Genomic DNA, 23,743 nt, shown 5'->3' on the forward strand with positions numbered 1-23,743 from the left:
AAACCCAAAGAAGTAACTCCAATACTAAGAATGTCAAGCCCTCTGATAAGCCAATAATGGTGTTCTTTGTATGTGTTACCTCATTTAATCTTGAAACAATCCTATGAGGTATTATTATTCCCAGTTTCAAATGGAATAGTTAAGGTGTAAGTAGGTAAGTTACTTTCCCTAGGCTTCAGGGTTAGTAAGTGGCAGGCTAGGATTTGAACTCGAGTCCTAAAACCTACACCTGACACCAGAACCCCTCACCACCAGGCTGTCCCTCATCTATTGTCGGGCCAGTCCTGGTCATAGTCTTTCATGTTTTCATTCACCTCTTATTACTTATAATTAACTGTGAATTTGACTTCCATAGAAACTTTCACATGAGGATTTCATGACTCTATCTGATAGACTCTATCTGCCTTTAATAACACTTACTATCAACATTTTGAGGACTCACCTTATCCCTCAATTTTAAAGTAAGAACATTGAGACATAGAGCAGTTAAGTAATTTGGCCAAAGTCACGTAGCTCGTCACGATGACAACCCAGAGTGAACCCCAGCCACTCAACTGCAGTGCCTGTGCGCCATCTTGCACTTCCGTCGGGCATCCTGCATCCCTTGGAAGTCCACACACCAAGGCGTCTGGCACTGTTACCCATCCAGACAATTCCTGAGTCTGTCCAATTGCAGGGACCAAATTCACACATGAATGCAAATGCCTTCTTTTTGAAGAAAACAAAATCTACATTTTCTTACATACAAAACGGAACTCAAATCCATGCCACGCTGTAGTTTTGCCTCATCTGTTTCCTAGACGTGGCCTTGATTCTGCTCCCATCACTCATTAGCATTGCCCTACATTGGACTTAACTTCATTCTTGTAGGAAAACACAGGTAAATCATCTCGAACCCATTATCACTTGCCCGGTTGGTCAGAGCGTTTCTCATTTTACTGAGAGCGAGTGGTCCGCCGTCATCGAAGTTCCATATATGACGTCTTGCTAGAGTAATAAGCACTGGGACTGACTGAATCCTTACATCATATGCCAGATGCTATGCTACACACCTTCACCCAGGTCCCTCATTTACCTCATCCTTTAATTGGCCCTATTTTCCAAGTGAGGAACTGAGCCCTGGGAGGCTGAGAACCTTGTCCCAGGGTCCATGGCTGAACCCCAGATGGACCTGATTCCCAAGTCTGGACTCTGAACCACTCCACAGATTCTCAACGTCTGCTGCCACTATTCTAGTCTCTTCCTCCCATCACCCCCTCTTCAGGACTCAGGAAAGTTATCCAGACAGAATGAAAAACAACAACAAAAAAGTAAACAGCGTACCTGATAAGGCCCAGTTCAGCTCCGTTCAAATCTTCCATTCTTAGGATGACCATTTCTTTGTCAGTATTTGAAGAATACCTAGTCAGCAAAACAAAGAAACTCCGTCACTTCGACGTCAGAGCCTGGCCCTCCTGTACGACCAGCAGTAGGAGCTACACAAAACCAAAACACCTTTCCGTAAGCGAGGCGTCCTGACTTGCTGTATTGTCCTACAAACCACATCCACGACCCCATTCCTCAGCTAAAGAAATGGTTTGCAAGCGCTGTCAGAGTCTGAGGCATCAGGCCAGCCGACTGGACGTGAAACATACATCTCTATGTCATAGACACGATCTTCCAGAACGTATTGGTATTTCTTACCAGAAAGACTGGCCTTTGAAATTTCTACTCATATTAAATTTTAATGGAATCTCTTAAAAATAGCAAGGAATATGCAAAATCAAAAGCATTCATGACCTGCAGCATAAAGTGGCTTTTTCAACTCCTTTCAAGGGAAATCAGATTATGTTTTCTAAAAATCAATTCCTTTGAAATCTACTGAAAAACACACAGACAAATGTAAAATGTCAAGCGGTCAAATTGAAACTGAGGTATTCTTTTACTATGCCATAGTAGTCACGTGCTTCTCTTCTGTTGCAAACCTGGTTCAGCACTTAAAAAAATTAAAAAAAAAAAAGACAAAGAACTATGTCTCTTAGTCGTTCCGTTCAATTACTCTAGTTTTATTTCTTGCTCTTTATTCCAGTTTCTTTATCCTTTTATGTCCTTTCTCTTGCCAGATTCTCCTGGACGGAGGTGATTTCTTCTGAATGACATAATAAAAAGAGCTGTTCATTAATTTAACAAACACATGCCGTGCACATTTTTATCTCCACTTTGCAGAAGAGGCTGAGAGCCAATAAATTACAAATAAGCAAATCACCAAAGTCACACGACTAGGAAGCGATCAAGCAAAGATGAGACCAGAGTCGTGCCCATTTCCAAAGCCAGGAGTCCTTCCTCCATTGTCGCTGACTCCCCACAGCCAGCAAAGCGGCCAGACTTGTGCGTGGGTTGGTGTGTGCCCCCACACTCACTTTGTACTTCTGCCACTCGTAACCTCTAAGCACGTTTTAAATTTATCTAAGCTTTACTACTCCCTCAGGATCCCGCCACGTTCCTCCGGGAACAACTGTGTTCTGAGATTCTGTCACCGAGACGGCTAAAGGAAACACGTGATCTGATCCCGATAAACCCCCTCACCTGGCTCGCTCGGACTCAGGATTCTGAAGGTAAGAAGAGGGACTTCGGTTGATCTGGGCACCTTCCACAATGCCTTTGTTGAAGAAGATTTTGCCTGGTTTCATAGTTTTGTGCGCCATCTCGATGCTCTGTGGGTTAAAGAGAGAGTGAGAGCAAGTTGGGAATTAAGAAATCCTGGTGGGATACGGACTTAGTCAATATAAACAGAGGGGCGCTGTGGACAGTTTCCTTTGTCTCCAAGCTGCTCCTGCTAGGGAGGGTCACTCTGGGGGTGCGCAGACGGCTTTGGGGCTAAGACAGAATTGCCATGAACTGGGAAGCTTGCAACAATGGGCACCTGAGTGTCCCGGGGCTGCTGGGTCAGACACCGTTCTCGGGCTCAGGTGACCAAACTGGGAGTGACTCCCCCAACACTGGACCAGGATTTGTACTCACTCCATCCCCCCACACACCGAGGCAAAGTTTTTCAAACTTTCTGACTCAAAACCAAAGTAAGCAAAAATTTTTCATCACAACTTAATACGCATCGACGCCTGTGTCCTGAAACAAAAGTCCACAAGACAAACTACACCCTTACTATGTGTTTGGCACCATGATTTTCTCCGATCTGTTTTTAGTTCTGTTTTTCCAATGCGTATTGCAACCCATGAAATTGATTTCACGCAGCCAGCCATGACGTGCCAGGCAGAGGCTGGAAAACATTGTTGCAAGGATGTGTCTGCCTTTGCGGACTAGGTGGTGGGGCTTGGGGAGTGGCTTCATGAGAAAAAGTAGAGAGAGACTACATCTTGAAGGCAGAGGCATGGGGAGAACATTAGACAGGATCCTGTAGGAGGAAATAGTAAGCTGAGAGACAGGGAGAGAGGAATAAGAGGAACCCAAGCCAGGAATGGGAGGGGGGCTCAGAGGTTCTGGAAGGAGCTCTGTGCTGGCTGCAGCTACCACTGAGGACATGAGCAGTGAGGGTGCGTGTAGAAACAGGATCCCCTGCCATGCTGTTTGGGAAATAGGTGGCAAGATTGCAATTATTTGTAATTACTTTAGGTTCCTTGATGGGTTGCTTTTCGTGTGACTTAACGCAGAGAACAGACCACGTGGGGGCCCTCTCGGTTATAATGGTTATAACTTTATGTCCCTTTAGACAACTGCATGAGGCTTCCTGCAGAGAACTGTCCTCTCTCAGGACAGTGCCTCGGAGACCAGAAGCTGCATGGGAGTCAGAAACGGAGGCGAGGTTGGAGCGAAGATGCTCAGACCAAGACCCTCGAAGGACTGTCTCCATGTCACAGCAAACCACTCCTCAACACTTGTAGGTGAGGCAAAAAACAGCTCCCTCTGGGGCTCTGTGCCTACCTTCACGATGCCAGTGACCATGTATTCGAAAGTTCGATTGCTAAAGCCTTCACTGGCAATGACAAATACGGTATACTGGAAAAACCCCGCTGGCCCTGAGTGAGTGTGCGTGCCACTCAGGATGACATTGTCTCTTCTGTACAGGGAGCCGTATTTACTCTGCAGTCTGTTCAGGACCTTCAGGAGAAAAGGAAAAAAAAATTAGAGCTAAGAAGAGGGATAACATAGCAACTCGCTATGGAAAAGGCTTGGGTGAGGCTAATCGCAGATCCGCATCAATGACATCCCTGTCAAGTGGCCCCTCACCCTACGCTTGAGTGTGTCCTCGTAGTAACAACATCAACACCAACAGTCCCCGCCACGGCTGGTGTTTCATGGAACCTCATTATTTGCGAGCACAGGGTTAAGTATTACATGCATGATGTTATTTTAAAATCTTTAGAACAACCCAAGAGGTAGGTATTTTTAGTCTTCTAGCTGAGAACACTGAAGCACACAGGAGATGAATAATGTGCCCGCTGATGGAATAAATAGAAGAGCCACAACCAAGATCCGCGTCTCTATAGAATGAGTACGCTTTCCTATTCATTATTCCACACAGGGTATTAGCGCCCAGGCGCTGGTCTAAGCACTGGGAATGTGTGAGTTTCCCACGTTGACGAAGCTTTTATTCCTAATGGGGGAGAAATGAGCAAACAAGTAAGTCTGTAATATTGTATTGTATCATGCAGTGGTGAATGCTATGAAGAAAAAGATTTCTGGGTAGGGAAAAAGAGAGTGATGGGTGTCAGTGAGGAAAAAAAATGTTACCTTTCACCAGAGGCTTAAAATGAAGAGTGCAACCTGGTCAAGCAATACACGGGAAAAGCATCCCAGGGGCAGTGAACAGAGCATGTAAAGGCCTCTTTACTGCCTCCCGGTCCAAAATGAAGAACTTGACATTCCCTGACACATAGCGTCACACTTGCTGGCCTGGCGGAAGCCAGCCGTTGTGACCTAAGGACACCCCAGCAGCCCTGTGGGGACCCCCGTTTGGAAAGGAGCCCTCTTGTCAGCACCAACCTGCCAGCCCTGTGGGTGAGCCACCTCAGACACAGTAGACCCTTCACCTCAGGCAAGCCTTCGAACACCCGCAGCCCTAGCCACACGTGAGTCCAACCTCACGACACAGAAGGGAGGGGGTGTGACTGCTGTTCTCGCCTACGTTGGGATCACCCAGCCCGGCCTCCCTGGGATTCCCGAGCCACAGAAAGGACAGGCCAAGTGTGGCCGTAAGGCCCTGAGTTTTCCAGATGACTTGTGGAGTGAGAGGGAATGCACACAGAGAGACTCGGGGCATGCTCACTGCACTCGTCAGTCCATGAACATCGAAATACGTGATATGTGTGCTTGTGGGGCACAGACACATCGAGAAAACAACAGAGAGAAATCCCTGATGGTGCTGAGCACCTGTTTCTGATTCTGCTTTAATGAGCTTTAATCTGAAATTTGGTATTATTTTGGCTTCCTTGGGAAAGATGTTTTGACATTTTTTATACCAAAAATCATTAAGATGATCTCACGGGGCGCCTGGGTGGCTCAGTCAGTTCTTGATTTCGGCTCAGGTCCTGATCTCAGGGTCGTAGGATTGAGCCCTGTGTCTGGCTCCCTGCTCAGCGGGGGGGCCTGCTTGAAGATTCTCTCCCTCTGCCCCTCCCCCTGCTTGTGCGCTGTCTCTCAAATAAATAAATCTTTTTTAAAAAGTGGGTGTTATATGCAACTAATGAATCATTGAACACTTCATCAAAAAAGAATGATGGGCTCTATGCTGGCTAATTGAACATAATAATTTTAAAAATTAATTACTTTAGGGGCGCCTGGGTGGCACAGCGGTTAAGCGTCTGCCTTCAGCTCAGGGCGTGATCCCGGCGTTATGGGATCGAGCCCCACATCAGGCTCCTCTGCTATGAGCCTGCTTCTTCCTCTCCCACTCCCCCTGCTTGTGTTCCCTCTCTCGCTGGCTGTCTCCATCTCTGTCAAATAAATAAATAAAATCTTTAAAAAATAAAATAAAATAAAATAAAAATTAATTAATTACTTTAAAAAAAGTGCCAAACCTAAAGCAACTTTCCTCGATGTAGGACACTACCTCCTAATACTGGGCACAAGGACGAAAGCTCAATTATGGCAGGGATGGCGAATACTGCTTACTCGTGTACCCAGTCCTATGTGTTGGTAGTTGCTCTCAGATGCAGTGTGTTGAGAAGGACTTAACAAAAAAAAGAGGGCCTTTTTAAATTAGCACCTCTGTCTACCTCGGGTCTGGCACAGGCAGCGGCGTGCTGATAAACTGGCATTCAGATGGAAACGAAAGCCCTCGTTTGCATGGTTTGCCAGTTTCTGAGGTGTAAATATTCCCACCACAGTCAATTTCAAGAATCTAACCCGAGCTCACAAAGTTCCTGAACATTTAACAATCAGCCCTCAGGAGCCAGTCCAAGCCAGTTCCAACACACCCCTGGTCCATACGGGAGCAGCAGGAACTTCTGGGCTGTATACCCAGTGCACGTACATACATCCCTTCAACTTCTATTTTAGGTGAAGACCTACACCACCCTCGTCTACTCATGTAGCCATTGAACGAGGAAGAACTAACAAACCATCTTGCCTCGTTAGCCAATCCATGCCGCAAACACCGATTGCTAGGTTACCATGTCCACTATGCAATCCTGTGATGCCAGGCTAATGTGGAAAGGAAATAGGACGTGACCAGACTAACACTCTCTGACCAAGTAGCCCACATTCTCCGTCCCAAGAAGTTTCCATGTTGCTTCTGTGTGACCCAACTCCAGCCCACATGCTTCATCACTCTTATACCTTCTTCCACACAGTGATGGCGACCCACACGAGGAAGAAGCATCTGTAAGGAGCAGGTGGAATGATCACTGAAGGAACGCCACAAAACTCAACTAAAAGCTGCTGCCAAAAGCTAATGTTCTCACAGTTCCGTCACCAAGACAAGAAGGTTGTGGAAAAAAATAATTTTCTGGTCAACTGTAAAGGTCCCCCTGGCCCTACCCCCATTTTTATTCCCAGAGAACTATGTTAGGATTTTAGAAGTCAGGGTACTTCTTCAGGTTTACTCAAGAACCAAGCCCTTAAATAGATAGGAATTATGGATCTCAAATTTTAAAAGAAAAAGGCTACAAACAGGTCACAGGCATTGCATCCTAAACTATACTCTCCAATACAAAGTCCGACACATGGGACTTCAAGAAGGAAAGAGAAACTCAATCCTCTAAAGACAATGCCTACAAGTAACCATTATAATTAGCATGTTCCCTACGTCATGAGAGGAGGGTGTTTGAAGAGAATGAAGAAGTTGCCCGAATGTCTACAGCTCACCCCTCTGTGTTCAGTTTCCTATTACTGATGCGCCTGAGAACCTGCCATGGAAAGAGCTGGAAAGCCACTCTGTTCTCCTGTCCTGCCTCACTGCTCAGAGATCTTCCCAAACTTTCATTCCATGCTGGAAAGTTCATCAATCCTGAAAGTGAGACTGAGAAGCTGCCTAAAACCAGGTGTTCTAGGGAAGCATAAGAGCCCCTGTTTAGCTACGTTTATTTTTCACACCTTCCCTTGGGTTCACCTGGGGTAGGGAAGTGGGTTCATTTAAAGGTCTTCCCACTGCATCTCAGATTGCATAGGGAAGTAAAAACAGGAAGAATTGGGAAAAATGGTGAACTGTTGACTTCAAGGTCTCTACAACCCAACACATGGATCCTCTCTCTGCTCCACACTCCATCCCCAAAGTTCACCTTTGACTCTCCCATTTCTTCTCATGACCCCACCATTTCCCCTGTCAGAAGCACGGCCGGTGCTCTGGGAAAGCAGTAAGCGTCGTGGTAGTGCGTGTAGGTGCTGGCACCGAGATGCCTCCGTGCGCACCCAGCCCAGACACTTCCTAGCTGGCTAGCCATGCACAAGTTACTCGATCCCCTGCAACTGGCTTCCCAATATGTCAAATGACATCATAATAGCACCTCCCTCATTCAGTTGTTTGGAGGATTAAATTCATTAATACATAGAAGCAATCAGTGCGTGACTCACCATGGGAAATATGCAAGTGCTAGCCTTTATTTCTATTCATTCCCAAATCTCATTATCATTTAATGTGACCTCCTACCACCATGTAGTCTCGCTGCCACCCCATTGATTTAAGACCTTTGTGCCAGCCTCTCGTGGCATAGGAGAAATTTCCAAGCAAAGTTGAAATCCTTCCTGCCACCCTAGTTTCCCTTTCTAGTTCGTTCAGCCTACCAACGCATCGTAAAACTCCCATGTATTAAATCTCTTCTGCTTGAAATACCAAGTGTGATGACCGTTTTCCCAACTGGACCCTTACCAGTAGAGCCTTGACATTAATTTAACGAAGCTGCCAATTTGTGTCCTCACCTCCAGCCTCAGTCTTGCATCAAACATCACTGATTAATCATCCTAAAGCAAAATTGGGTTTGCATTACTCCTCCACTCAAAAGTTTTCAAAGAATCCCCATCACTTACAGAAGTAAAAATCAACTGGCATCCCAGGCCCTCTACAATTATGGCCAACATACCTTCCAGGTGTATTCCCAATTACATGCCCAGATGTGTCCTAATAGCACGAATTCCTGTCCCTTCAAAGGACAGTCTACATTCCTCCCTTGTGTCTCCCTGTGGTCATGCTGTCTCCTCCATTTGATGGCTCTCTCTCCCCATGTTAGCCACCGAAAATTCTTCCCATTCAGATAAAGAGGATGTGGTAGATAGATAGATAGATAGATAGATACTGGAATATTACTCAGATTTTTTATGTGTGTGTGTGTGTGTGTGTGTGTGTGTGTGTGTGCTGGAATATTACTCAGCCATAAGAAAGAATGCAGTCTTGCCATCTGCAACAACATGGTTGGATCTAGAGATTATAATGCTCCGTGAAATAGGTCAGTTGGAGAAAGACAAATACAATATGATCTCACTCATAGGTGGAATATAAGAAACAAAACAAATGAACACAGAGAAGAAAAGAGACAAACCAAAAAAACAGACTCTTAACTATAGAGAGCAAACAGAGGGTTACCAGAGGGGGAGGGGTGAACTAGGTGAAGGGAGGAAGAGCACACTCGTCACGACGAGCCCTAAGTCACGTATACAATTGTTGGAATCGGTATACTTTACTCCTGAAGCTAGTATAACTATACTGTTAACTATGCAGGAATTAAAGTAAAATTTTGCCCATGCAAATATCACATCCACTATGAAATTATTCCCTACTTTCCAGTTCCCTTGTGGTAATTTTAAAACACTGTGCGCCTGCAACTTCCTTGCTAGCCCTCCTTTTCAGAGGGGACTCTGCTTTCCCATCCCTGGGTGTGAACTGGACTTGGTGACTTGCTTCCAGTGGATGGAATAGGCTAGAAGTGCAACTTCTGAGCCGGGTTAGGAGAGGCACTGTGGCTTCTTCGCTGCTCTTTCTCTCGAGTTGCTCACTCTGGGGAAAGCAGCAGCTCTGGGCCATGAGGATATGGAAAGCGGGGAATGGAGGCCTTCTGCCAGAAGCCACACGAGTGAATCATCTTGGAAGTGGATTAATCAAGCCTTCCAATGACTGCAGCCTTTGCCAACACCTTGATTTCAAGATACCCTAAGCTGGAACCACCCAGCTAAGCCAGTCCTGATTTCCTGACCAACAGAATGTGAGATGATGTTTACTGTTTTAAGCCCCTGTATTCTGGGGCTACTTGTTACTCAGTCATAGATAACTAACTCACCACCATACTTTAGTGAATTATAGTTACTGTGTTTTTCTATTACAGCCCTTCCTCCTCTCCCCAACTGGGTAGTGAGCTCATAGGGAATGTGGATTATGACTCACTTGGTTATGTGCCCCCTGAAGTGACCAGCAAAATGACCAGGTGATCAATGCATTTTTCCCTCCAAGATAATAGAATAATGTCACTTTTAAGAATGTGGGCTCTGGTATCAGGCATACATGTGTTTAGGACCCAGCTCTACCATTTGCTAACTGTGTGAATTTGGGAAAATTCCTTGCCTTCTCTGCGACTCTGTTACCTTATACATAAAGTGGGGAGAACAACAAACACACCTCATAGTTTTGTTGTAAGTGTAGGAGTGGGGAGAACATGTAATCCCCTGCTCCCTGGGGGCCCAGAGATGGGGGAGGCTTCCATTCTCCTCTTGGGGAGCGACACTGGAGAAACACTTCAAGGCCCCCTTGTCATCCCTGTCACTGGCCACTTCACACAGCAAGAGAAACAGTGTTTAATAGAGGCTAATATAACGTGACACTGAATAGTGGACATTTAATGGTCACTGTCCTGAGTGCTCCAGACTCTCTTCTTCCTCACCTTCATGAATATGCGAGCAGACCTTAAAAGAGCACATTCTCTTTCTGTGACCTGATCCCATGCAGGAAATACAACTACTGGGTATCTACCCCAAAGATACAGACGTAGTGAAGAGAAGGGCCATATGCACCCCACTGTTCATAGCAGCATTGTCCACAATAGCTAAATTGTGGAAGGAGCCGAGATTCCCTTTAACAGATGACTGGGTTAAGAAGATGTGGTCCATATATACAATGGAATATTACTCAGCCATCAAAAAGGACGATTTCTCAACATTTGCTGCAACATGGATGGCACTGGAGGAGATAATGCTAAGTGAAATAAGTCAAGCAGAGAAAGACAACTATCATATGATTTCTCTCATCTATGGAACATAAGAACTAGGAAGATCAGTAGGGGAAGAAAGGGATAAAGAAAGGGGGGGTAATCAGAAGGGGGAATGAACCATGAGAGACTATGGACTCTGAGAAACAAACTGAGGGCTTCAGAGGGAAGGGGGATGGGGGAATGGGATAGGCTGGTGATGGGTAGTAAGGAGGGCACGTATAGCGTGGTGCAGTGGGTGTTATACGCAACTAATGAATCATTGAACTTTACATCAAAAACCAAGGATGTACTGTATGGTGACTAACATAATATAATAAAAATATATGATTATAAAAAAATAAATAAATAAAACTTGATGTTAATAAAAATTTAACATCTGTTAAAAAAAAAGAAAAGAAAAAAAGAAAATACAACTGGGTCAATGCCAAGAAACTGGCTTAGAAAGACATAGCTGGAAGGCCATGCCCATCACCCTACTTCTCCCTTTCCCTCTGTGCATCTTACTGCTGCCTTCCCAGGGCCCATGGGCACCCTTCTGCTAAACTCAACCTTCCCCCACAGAGGGGGTAACATGGTCTCAATCAGGAGAAAATCACAGAAGAACCTTCCATAGCCTACAATAGAGCTCAAAGAGTAAGAAAGCTAACATTGTATTCTTTTTAAACTTTATTATGCAAATTTTCAAACATGTACAAAAATAATCAGAATAGCAAAATGAGACCCCCATCTCCCTCTCACCCAACTTCAGCCATTTATGGGCAACATCATTTCAATGTTGTGTTTTACTTCTTCTCTGGCTCCTTGCATCTCAATGGTCTAAAAACTTGAGGGAAGGATTAGTGAGTAATTGGAGCTCTCAGACTTCTAACAAGGAGGATTAAATAAGAGAATGGATGTGAAGGTTTCCTCGAACATAATAAGCTTGCAAAACACATTAACATTAACAGTGGCAATGAATCATCAGCAGAATTGAAAACAAGTTTGACCAAGATGACTGAGAGTGGAATCGTTTGCTGGATGATTGTCTGTAGGCTTGTCAAGAGCTTATAATGTGGAGGGCAGTAGAAACTCACTGGATGAGAAGCCAGGAGGGCTTAGTTACTGGCACATTCACTCCCAGACCTTTTCTTTTAAATCATGTCATTTCATTGTCACCTCAGCCACTTACCTCCAGCCTGAGTCGTTGGGATACCATGCCTATGTCGACACTGACAAACACCACTCGATTTGACCCATCAGGCTCCGCCATGACGAAAGCACGACTGTACAGCCTGGTGAGGATGCCCCGTGCGTTTTGGCCAGTCTTACTGTAGCCCATCTAGAGAGGAAGAGAGAGAGTCAGAGGCTCTCTGCCTCAGTCCCCTGCCACCAGAACCAGATGCAACTGCACAAGAAGAGACCACTTAGGAAAGGCGAAGTAAAACACAATCTGTGGCCTTGCGTGAGATAATAATATGTGTTTTCTTTTTTTTTTTTAAGATTTTATTTATTTATTTGACAGAGAGAGAGACAGCCAGCCAGAGAGGGAACACAGACAGGGGGAGTGGGAGAGGAAGAAGCAGACTTCCAGAGGAGGAGCCTGATGTGGGGCTCAATCCCAGGACTCTGGGATCACGCCCTGAGCCGAAGGCAGACGCTTAATGACTGAGCCACTCAGGTGCCCCGATAATATGTGTTTTCGAGAATAAAGCCAACATCATAAAGGAGACTTTACTCTTCTGTGTGGAAAAATGCAAAGGCAGAGTAGCCATCAGTTTGGCAGAAGTCATTCACAGGCCTATGGGCAAGGAAGGGGTTGGCTTCGCGCTGGAATTCCGTTACCATGTCAGAGACCTTCCAGGGTTTTCTGTTCTTTTCTCCTGCCTGAGGTGATACAGAAGGAAGTAGTTCCCCTACCATCACCCCACATTCCCAGAATGTCCTAAAGACTGAAGGTCCCTCCCTTCAGGTGTTTGGTGTGTGATGCTCTTTCTTTTTCTGAAGAAAATGGTTTCTTTGTGATTAAATAGTCTCTACTCAAGGTACCTCATGCTGGTTTTTACCTTGTTGACCATCCCTCAGTTGTCAGACCAAATGTACCTATCACAAACACTCCTTCTCACCGTGACATAAGACCCACCCATGAAGTCTTCAGAATGCTCCCTCTACTGCTTGCTTGACCCCTCATAGGAGTGTTCACTTAGGGTTCACATTCCAGAGTTGCTTCTCGGAACAGACAGTAGGGAATAACTCCTAGAATCTAAAGATTATTTGGTAGGAAGGAGAAAATCTCATCAAACCACCTCATGTTCTAGCTTCCTAGAAAAGGGTTGATATGAATGAATACATCCACCATCACAACCAAGAAGTTGCATGTCACCAGCCAATAGGCCACCCGGACCCACAGAAGCCCTTTCCTTGGCTTACACAGTGTTGGCCCACACTAGGTGTCCAGTTTTAACTAGAGTTGCCTATATTTTCCAACTGAGAGATTTAGATCTTCAGGTCTCTGATCCAGAGATTTTCTAGCTTCTCTTGAAAAAATTTAAGATGGGGCAGCCCTGCATGGCAACAATTGTTAAAGCCATGCACCTTCTTGTTGTACCCCCCTCCACTTCCCACTGCCCCCCAAACTGAGGATTCACTAGTTGCTTATCTGCTTACACTGGCCTGCTTTCATCATTCATGGTACCCTGCGGTATGTGAGTTTGCCAGCCTTGCCACTTCCATTCATAAAAAATGGCCAATTGACTTTACAAAGGAGTTGCCGTTGAACACATGGTCCCTCTTTACGGTACAATATTCTTAGTGTTAAACACCAGGGAAGTCAATGAAAAAGTGAGAAGATGATGCTGTTGCTGATGACGTAATAATCAGGAATAAGTGTAGGATGCAAGTAATAACATTTCGTTCTCCTTGAGGAACCCATGATTTACCTACCAAGTTGATATCTGCTACTTGTCCTGTGCAGTCAGCTCGCCCAACACCAATATGGTAGCCACTAAAGTTCTGAAAGAGAGGAGGCTCTGGGGTGCTCATCACAGGAGGTGCCTGGGTGGTTGTAGAGCCATTGGTGACTGTCGAGCCTTGAGTGGTTGTGGAGCCCAAGGTGGCCAGGGAGGTCTGGGTGGCCGGGGAGCTCTGGGTATCTGAGAAACCTGAATCTAAAAGCAGAATAAAATATTTAAGAAACGCCATTTCAGTCCACTTATTTGTTGGCATCAGTTAGAACACATAGGTTCAGTTTCCTAGGGGAAAATCTTTATATATTCTCATATTTAAACTATATGGTAGAAGGGAGCCTGGGTGGCTCAGTTGGTTAAGCGTCTGCCTTTGGCTCAGGTCATGATCCCAGGGTCCTGAGATGAGGTCCCATGTCGGGCTTCCTGCTCAGTAGGGAGTCTGCTTCTCCCTCTCTGTCTGCCCCTAACACCACCCCACTTATGCTCTCTCTCAAATAAATAAATACAATCTTTAAAAAAATAAATAAAATAAAATAATAAAATAAAATAAAATAAATGGTAAGAAACATCTCAGGAACTTGTTGTATATAATAATCCTAAGGAGGATCTTTCTCTTGAACTGGAAATACTTCTGCCTAACAATCAAGGCCTGCATTAAATGTCCTTCAACTTCTCATCACAAGCCCTTCCTTGTTGAACTCATGGTCCTGCACTCACTCCCCCTGCTTGTCTCCTCTAGGCAAACAAACCAGGTGCCAGGTTCCTGGCACACAGCCTACTAAATCTAGCCTCCAGGGATTTGTCTCCACCCTTGTCTGGGGATGCCACCCCTACTGTCTCTATGCTGCCCCCTCTTCCCCAACTTTCTCAAGCCTTTTATTCAGAATACCAACTAGATCACTGTAGGCTCAACATAGTTCCACCTTATTTTACTCATTTCACCCTCTACATATGTGCGTGTACACACACATCCTATGTGAACATCACACACACACACACACACACACACACACACACACAAAGTATCAGAGGAGGCAGAATGGCATAGGAGACTACACGAGCAGGTACCAGAACCAAAGAGCCTGGGTTTGAAAACTGACTCTACCACATACTAGCTGAACAAATCACTTACCCTGTTCTACCCCGATTATTCTCATCTATACAATAGAGGTAACAATACTCTGCTCCCTGAGGTTGTTTTGAACAATAAATATGTTAATACATATTAAAAATTTAGACTGATTACCAGCATATAGCTTTGGTACTATTTATATATTGAGATATCTTATTTGTTTGTTTGTGTCCACCCCAGACAACAGCTGGGGTGGCCAAGGCAACAGATGTCATTGTCCCAGGCATTGGTGCTCAGAAAGTACTCAGTCAAGAGATTGGCTGGTGACTCCCTGGGATCCTAGAATTGGGGGGCCCAAGAAAAGCTAGAGATCACCTAGTCTGATCTTGTCAGTTTTACATATAGGAAAACTGAAGCCCAGGGAAGTGATGTAACTGCGATTTCAGGGAGGACACAAGATGAATCCGGTGAACAGTCCAGCTCCTCTGACTCAGAATCTGATGCTCTTTCATCCATAATTGACACGTAGTTAGAATCCATATTTTCTCAACTGCAAGCCTCCATTTTCTATAAGACATCAATTATTGCAAGGAAGGAGGCAAGCGCTTCTGCCTTATTGATACCAGCGTAGGAATGCGGTGCCAACCAAAGCCAAACCAGGTCCGATGGTGAAGAGTGATGTCTTTAGGACCTCAGAGTCTCAGGTTCTACATCTGGAAAATGGTACTAAGACCAGCACCTACCTTTATAGAAGTTGTATGAGAATTAAGTGGGAAAAGTATGTAGATTCTTGACCATAGCGCTCAACAAACAGCCACTCCTATGATGAGAATAGTTACCATAACTGTTGATCACCTCCCTGAGTCTCAGCCTCTGAACTTTAAGAGCTAAAACTAAGGAAGTCCTATGGATCTTTTTCTTTCTAGCAGTCCATGCCCTTGCTCTACGCACTGCTGGCACAGAGGATCTCTGTCCCTCTGCAGGGAGCTCAAAGTGCACGGTCATGGTAGAGAATATACTGGAAAGAAGAGGCCACAAAGAGAAAACTGAGGTGAAAAAATTGGGCTCCTTCTCTATTTGACATAAAGCCAGCCCTCCCTTTACTTCGGTCAAAGCATTCAACCCCCACCTGTCTTCTCTACTTGTTTACCAGTATATGACCCACCACCAAAGTAGGGCTCCATCAGAGACCCAGGGGCCCAATATTACCTATAATGTAGCCTCTATCATTTTCCAAAACTAAATTAATTCCCAACATTAAAAAAAATTATCAGAAGATGCCTGAATCATCCATTCCAGGTTCTCTTGAAAACCCTGGAGATCTGAGTTCATATGACACCATGACAACTACCAGCTGGCACCCAGGAGGGACTGCGGACCTTGGCCCCCACCCCAGTCCACCTCCCCAGTCCACCTCCCCACTCCACTTCATTTACAGAACTTCAGTGGCTGTCCTAAGAATTGAGTTCAATGTCCCTTCTCTAAAGCTTTCCACAGACTAATTGATATTCGGTGGGTCTTTCATTCTCCTTTTGTCCCCAAGAGAAGATGATGCCTGAGAAAAGGCAAAGAGAAAGAGAAGAGGCTTGGGGCAAATGCTCACATAACTGGGCCTTGAAGAATTCTGTATAAGTACCGCACGCTAACCGATTGCACCACTGGAGCTCCCTTGAAGAATTCTGAACTGGGCTTAGGTGAGTGGAAAAGTGAGAGATGAATAAGCACATGTCAGAATGCCTGTCAACTGGCTATTTGTGAGCAAAGGTAAGCTTGATAAAAATTGCTATCGATGCAGAAAGGGCAATTAATGTAAAGGTTAGATGGCCATCCCACGTTGCTTAAGTACACATTGAACTGCCCTGTTATCGGCATTATCAGCAGACATTGTTCATTGCCTTGCCATCCCCAGTAATCAAGGAATTTCCCACAGGCTAGGAACAGCATCCAAGAGAGCCCATGACAACTTGCCTTTGTGATTTTCAATGGTCCCACTGGTGATAAACAGGAGGCTGAGAAGGGCTACCGTGACAGCGGTCATCATCACGAGGAGGAAAATCAGGAACGTCTCTAACGTGGAGAAGGTGCGTTTGGCCATCTCTCCTGAGGAAAAGCAGAAATGGAAGAGGCAGAAAAGACAGAATCACAAATTTAAAACGCATATGCTTTGAGCTGCCCAAACCTTAGATGTCTTAGTTCTTCCATACGAATAGACTATACCAGGGATGGCAAGTACAGAGCCTACCTGCCACTACTTCCATATCCCAAGCCATGGCAGATGAGACCAATCAATTACAGCACTCTTTGGTGAGCTCACATGTGGTTTCCAAACCTTTCTCGGCACAGTGCTCCTTCTAGAAGCCACCACCTACCATGTGGCATTAGCAACTAAGCCAAAATCTATTTGTATTCCTTGGCTGTATCCTACTGCTTTCATTTATGATGATGATGCTATCTGCACACAGGTCAAGGTTGGAGCCCTTCTATCAATACGGATGATTACCCCTGGTTCAGGCTGTCCTCTATGGTCATGGCCTAAGGAAAACTACCTTGTCTACAAGGAAGTGAAACACAATTTTGGCCTTTAAACTCCATTTACTAATCTCCAGTTAATACCTACTGAGAAAACAATATGGAAGAGGGGGTGGCATCTCTGGTCTCAAGCCAGGCATTAAGAAAATCTCACTCTTCCATCATCAGAAGGATCCTATGGGGGCGCCTGGGTGGCACAGCGGTTAAGCATCGGCCTTCAGCTCAGGGCGTGATCCCGGCTTTATGGGATCAAGCCCCACATCAGGCTCCTCCACTATGAGCCTGCTTCTTCCTCTCCCACTCCTCCTGCTGTGTTCCCTCTCTCGCTGGCTGTCTCTATCTCTGTCAAATAAATAAATAAAATCTTAAAAAAGAAAAAAAAGAAGAAGGATCCCACACATTTTGCAAGCCCTGTCAAAGGATGAGGACAAAGACAATGCCCCTGTGTTCTACAAAAGCAGAAAATGTCCTTACAGATTCCTTAAGATATTTTAGAAGTAGGAAGCATTGTCACTCAGAGAGACTATAGAAGCTAAAACTCCACATAATTTAGCGGGAGAAGGTATAATATGGTGGTTAAAAATTGGATTCTGCCTTCTGACCCCAGAGTCCAAATCTCATTTCTGCTCCTTACTGGGTGACCTTGGGAAATTCTCCACAACACTGAGTCTCAGTTTCCCTATCTAGAAATAGGGTTGTGATGATGATGATAACTTTAGTACCCATCTTATAGAGTTCTTATAAAAATGAGATGACAGTAATAATTATTTTATCCCATAGAATGCAGTAGGTGTTCAAAATGTTTGCATTTATCATTTGGTTCCAAAACAGCAAAGGGAGTTTATATGAAGCAAGCATTAAAGAATTATTGGAAGCACAGGTAGGAACTTCAGAGTCCATTTTCTTAATCCATTCTTCAGGAAGCCAGAGCAATGAGATGGGATTGGAGCCCCAGGACTTGCCTCCAAGGTGGGTAATATGTGGCTCGGATGCTACTATCCCCAAGAGTTATAAATTGGCTACAAACAAGTGTTCTTAGCATGGCCCAATTTTTTGTTTCAGTTTGATTTAGTTGACAAGATAGAAGAGCTTATAGTTTATCTGTAAAAAGAGAGTCTACATTTATAAATCTAAACCCTCAAGTTTTCTTTCAAAATATTTCATAAACCATGGCAACATTGAGTCAGAATTCCTACATACCAGGAGTTTGGTAGAACTTAGTAAAAAGGAGTTTAGTAGCTCCTTTTGATGGGGCCTGCATTTCCCCGCCCCCCCCCCCACAGACTCTTCCCAGTGGACCTGTTCCATCTAAGTTACTACCTGGTCTTTGTAGTTATTTTATTTTGCAATCCCTGGACTAGAGTTCAAAAATCAGTCTAACAGCAAACATTTCAGAGGTAGGGCTGAACTGGAAGTGGACAAAGAAACTGGCACATTTTCCCAAATTTCTTGGATATTAGCATACTGTCCTCATCCATTTATCATTACCATGATTGCTTTCACTGCTACCATCAGGGACAACTTCAAATTTAAGGCAAAATGAATTAGTTCCGATCTTGGTCCCAACATTCACTGTCAGCCCCCAGGAGTCAGGAAACACATCTAATATATGCCTCTGAAACTTTGATGATCCAACTAAGTTTACTAGTCCTTAGCTGCTGTTCCAGTGGCAAACCTCAAGCCCAGTGTACCTAGGTCTTTCTCAAAGCTTTGGCTTCATTCACCTTCCCGCTGGCTGGGAGAGCTGCTGCACCAACGGGACAACTAAACACGGCTGACAGGAGGACCTCCCAACCGCAGAGCGTCTACATACACTGCGTGTGTAAATGTGGGCATGTGGTAGGAGCCTACATAAGAGACAGACATGGTTCAAAATCATACTCTCCTCCTTCCCCTCCTTCCCCTCCTCCTCCCCCCTCCTTCTTCTCCTTCTTTTTTGCTAGTTTTATTCTGTTGAACTGATGACCACCAGCAGCCTTTTACACAAGTCAACAATGGCACTCGATTTAACATTGGAGTGTCCAGCTCTAACTCGGATTTCAATGATGTACTTCATGGGTTTCATTGCTCTGTTGCCACAATTACTGCCAACATTATCACTATTCTTTTTTAATCAGTTAGTGCTATTTATTTTTCATTGATGACCACAGTCTGAATTCAAATGTTAAAGCAAATGCCTTGTCTGTCTTCAGAATGCACCACGGAGAGCTGAGCTAATGGTTGTAACTTAAAAGATTTGGCACTTCCCACTGGTTCTCACTTCGTCTGGCACAATTCTGCAAGTTCAGTGATGAGGCTCTGTGACACAATGGCAAGCCACTTGCCACATGTCTACCATTCTGAGGTCTCTGTTTTTCAACTGTGAGAGTAAAATGTAATAATTTGGCAAAATGGGTTTCCAAAACTAAGAAAATAGAGTGAAGCTTTTAGGATTTCATCAAGATCTCTAAGACACAGGGATGATTCAAGATCCCTCCCTCCCTCTCCAAGAAAATACAGGTATTCTTACCTGACTCAACCAATCAAAAGAAATCCTGCATCCCAGTAAAGCAAATGACAGTCCAGAACCTTGTTTCTTTCCCCTTGCACCGTTGCTTAGCCAAGATTTCTCAGCACATTCTGAAATCTGCTGAGGAAAGATGTTCACAGTCATGCCCAGGAGAGTAGAGTTCTCATTAGCATACCATTGTGGGCTTGGTGCAGGAGGAGATTAAAGTGTATTGATAACAAGAGCCTTCTACGCAAACTTTCCCCTGGGACAGACTGATACTGAGGTAGAAGTTGCAGAAGATCTGCTGGATTGAAGGTCATTGATTTCAGCCTTTACACACTCTCCAGCACAACAAGTTCTGTGCAAGGTCTATAGCCTGGATCACCAAAAAAGAACCCCTTGCCACTTGTCACTCAACCAGCGATCAAGAGGGACTGATGATGCATGCTAGACATTGGTGTGGGCTATGGCTAACATTGAGCTACATGTACACCAACTGCAGATGAGAAAAGTGATTTTAATGCTTAGGGTCTTGTGCATAAAAAGAATGCAAAGTTTTAGATGAACTAAGAATGTGAATAATATAGTAATTTTTTCAGGTCATTAAATTATTTAATAGTTGCACAGCGTTCTTGCGCTGTTGTATACTCGTTTTTACTAGGGTTTAGTAGATCATATATCATTTCTCCCAGACATTTGAAGAACCATCCCTAAATACCAAGGGGTGAGAATCAAGGGAATGTCAAGGACTATGGCAGAGCCAGTGGAGAAGTGATGTTGGGCCAAGGGGACTTGCAGTACCCATCAGAACAGCTGGCTCCTGTCGCCAGGAGTGAGACCACCTGAGGGTGAGGGCAAGATAAAATCACCACAAAGAGTTTAACTTGTACATATATTTGATTTCTGTCTGGATGGCCCTCAGACAAATCTTGTTTGCTAGGATAAGGATGATTGTCCTACTCTACCCACTACCGCAAGACATGCACTCATACGCCACCCATTTTACAGACGAGGAAACACACACAGAAGGGTGACATGGCTTCCAGAACAGGAAAGGATGGCCAAAAGTGAGCATGGTTGAGCAATACTTATTGCAGGATGTGAGCCCAAGTCTCCAGATTCCTAGACAAGATCTCTTGTCTCTCACCAAATTCTTACCGTGTCCCCTTGACTAGAGCATGGCATCGCAGCCCCTGGGGATAAGCAAGTCCGAGTGGTCACTCCACATTAGCAAATGATGAAGCAAAGTATGTCCTCTGTCTCCTAACTCCCTATCACAGAAGGAGAAACTACCCAGCGGAGGGCAGAGGCAGCTAGAGAGAAACACATGAACTGTATTCAACCCCCCAAAAATGCTTCTCTCAAAACTTCAATTCATAAACCCATTAACCACTGGTCATTAGCACCACAGGTTCTTTTACTTATGCCTACAGGGTCGGGGCCTTCAAAGGCTTGATACTGACTTCCAAAGCTCCATGCTAATTGCCACATCCTTTTTCATTCTTTGATCCTTGGAATAATTGAAGAATAAATTACTTTTTAAAAAACATATATTATTTCATAGAGCATCCAGATTATGGTCTCTAAATACTGTTTCTTGCTAAAGGGAACAAGAGATCCTTGAAGAAATGGCTGTTTCTCGGTCTGGGACAAGAAATATATGAATGAAACCTGCAGCATATTTTCATACCAGGAATCAAAGAAGTCAAGATGACAATCAAGAAGATTAGAATTATGTAAAAAGAACTAGAGGTTCCCTCTCAAATGGGTCAATTTGGGCATCAATTTAAAAAAAAATAATTGCAGTAGATAGATACAAACCAAATTTGCTTAAATCCGTGATGTCTTAATGATACTAAAAAAAAAAAAACCTCATTGATTACCTGTAAAAGATACTACCTTTAAAATAATGAATTCCAATTTGCTTTTCTGAAAACAGATAAGAAAAAAGGTGGGGGGGAGAGATCAAGAATGTACTCTACTTTCCCTATATAAAGGTATCTTGGGAAAGCCAAATCATTGATGAGGGATAGCTTCTCACACTTGAAATGTTCCAGCCAATAAATGAGGAAAGAATGACACATCAAGAATCTACACGCTTTGCAAACCCCTAGTGAAATGATAGACCTAGGCAATGATCATTGACTGGATGCTGATATAAGTCACCAAAAGAGAGACAAATAAATATTGCAAGCCTCTGGGTGACGTGTTCTTCTCAAGTACCCTTACCAAAAAAGTAACCCTGAATTGGAGCATCCTCTAGATCTGAGTGCCTGTTTATGGAAAATTCAAGAGACAACCAACTATGTTAGAGGACAATGTGGGGATATAGTAAGGACAATCCAGACTGTGGAAGACCATAGGACAAATGACTCAGTTTCTTTAACAAAGAAATTGGAAACGGAGAGGGAGAGAGAGGTAGAGGACCAAGAGGATGAGAAGGAAGAGGGAAGGAAACAAGAGGAGGAACAGAATGGAGAAGAGAATGAGAGAGAGGCAAGGGAGGAAAAGGGCAGGAAAGGAGAGTGGCCAAGGCAGGGGAGGGGAGGAGAAAAAAGGAGAAGAAACTGTAGATTAAAAGAGGCTGAGGAGACGTGCCAATCAACTTATGCTGTAAGACCCAAACCCTCATTATTTAGAACCTGATTCAAACAAACTGGTTTTGAAATTAAGAGATAATTGTGAAGATTTGAACGTTGACTAGATATATTTGATGATCTTAAGGAGTTATTGTTAAAAATGTTAGTGTGCTAATTGTATTATAGTCAGACCTTTTAAACAGTCTTTTATCTTTTAGACACATTCTGAAACAGATTCTTTAAAAAAAGAAATAATACCAAAAGCTCAAAAACTGGATGGATGGATGGATGGATGGATGGATGGATGGATGGATGGATTTGTGGATGCATGGTGGATGCGTGGATGGGTTGGTGGGTGGATGGATGGATGGTGGATGGGTGGATGAATGAATGGGTAGATGGATGGATGGACACATATATGGATGGATAAATGGATGAGTGATAAACAAATAATGCAACAGGTGGGAGGCTAGATGGATGGGAACTCAGTTTTGCTCTTTAATATGCAAGTGGAGGGAAGAGTTGTGGTTTAAAGCACTATTGGCTTTGTAGAGGGCTTCCCTCAACACCCTTTCTAAACCCAGCTGGTGTGCCAATGCCGGACACTCACTTGCCTAGAGTTCCAGATGCAGTTTCACTTCCGCCTTTCAGATGCACTAGTGTGAGACTTTGATTCAGAACTGAGCCACATGAGAGGAGACATTCTGTATCAAACATCTGTTTTGTTGGTTTGGACTGTGCCAGCATGACTCTGAGACAGCAGTATAGTGGTTTCTTCTTGATGCTGCAGCCACTTCCCTATTCCAGGACCACTACCAAAGCCACCCATCCCTCAGCAGCTCAGGTCTGTATTTAAGTTGGAGAGTTTTTCCTGGGAGTTCAACCCCAAACCTCTGTTTTGACCCTTCACAATGACTGAGCAAGTTATCTCTACCCCCTAATAAATCCTGTTCCTCTTGAGCTAGCTGGAGTAGATTCTGTTGCCTCCCTCTAGGAACTTGCCCAAGCTAAATCTCATGAAAGTGAGCATTGGACCTCCCTTTGGAGAATATATGCATTCTAATCACTGGACACTGTATGCCAAGCTGCCTCTGGGAATATTTTTAAAGTTAAAAGTGATGAGCAATCTGACACAATAAATTCTTCATTAGGTCAGAAAAGAAATTAGTTTTAAATACACAGGGCAGCCATTGGTACCTTACTACCTCATACATTTCGCAAAAGAATGAAAAATCCCTTTGAACTTCAAAACAGTCCCATTATCAGAGGGTTATTTATAGATTCGCCTTTACACTTATCTCCATTGAATCTTGACCTCAAACCTCAAACAATAGAAAAGAGGTCCCTTCTGTTCCAAGCTGGAGAGACCATTTCTTATTAAACTGCTTCTGCACTTGTTGTATGTTGAACTTGAGAATGAGACTAATGGCTGTACTTCACTGCAGTGGAGAGCCCGGGTTCCCTCTATGAGGGACGTCACAGCTCTGACCATAGTGGCAGGG

General features: G+C 44.2%; 1 protein-coding gene across 1 annotated transcript in view; it reads right to left on the bottom strand.

Moving 5' to 3' along the window:
* ASAH2 (N-acylsphingosine amidohydrolase 2) overlaps nucleotides 1–16,737 on the bottom strand; it is a 65,173-nt gene extending 48,436 nt beyond the window's left edge. Inside the window, exons 1-6 of the mRNA XM_008689663.1 lie at nucleotides 16,611–16,737; nucleotides 13,548–13,771; nucleotides 11,797–11,946; nucleotides 3,919–4,095; nucleotides 2,566–2,693; nucleotides 1,324–1,401 (exon numbers count right to left, since the gene is read on the bottom strand). Of these exons, the coding sequence (XP_008687885.1) occupies nucleotides 1,324–1,401; nucleotides 2,566–2,693; nucleotides 3,919–4,095; nucleotides 11,797–11,946; nucleotides 13,548–13,771; nucleotides 16,611–16,737 (884 nt within the window). The remainder of the gene's footprint in view (nucleotides 1–1,323; nucleotides 1,402–2,565; nucleotides 2,694–3,918; nucleotides 4,096–11,796; nucleotides 11,947–13,547; nucleotides 13,772–16,610) is intronic.
* Nucleotides 16,738–23,743: the final 7,006 nt, after the last annotated feature.

Source organism: Ursus maritimus, unplaced genomic scaffold (assembly GCF_017311325.1).
Source record: "Ursus maritimus isolate PB19 unplaced genomic scaffold, ASM1731132v1 scaffold_7, whole genome shotgun sequence".
In the NCBI taxonomy this organism is placed as follows: Eukaryota; Metazoa; Chordata; class Mammalia; order Carnivora; family Ursidae; genus Ursus; species Ursus maritimus.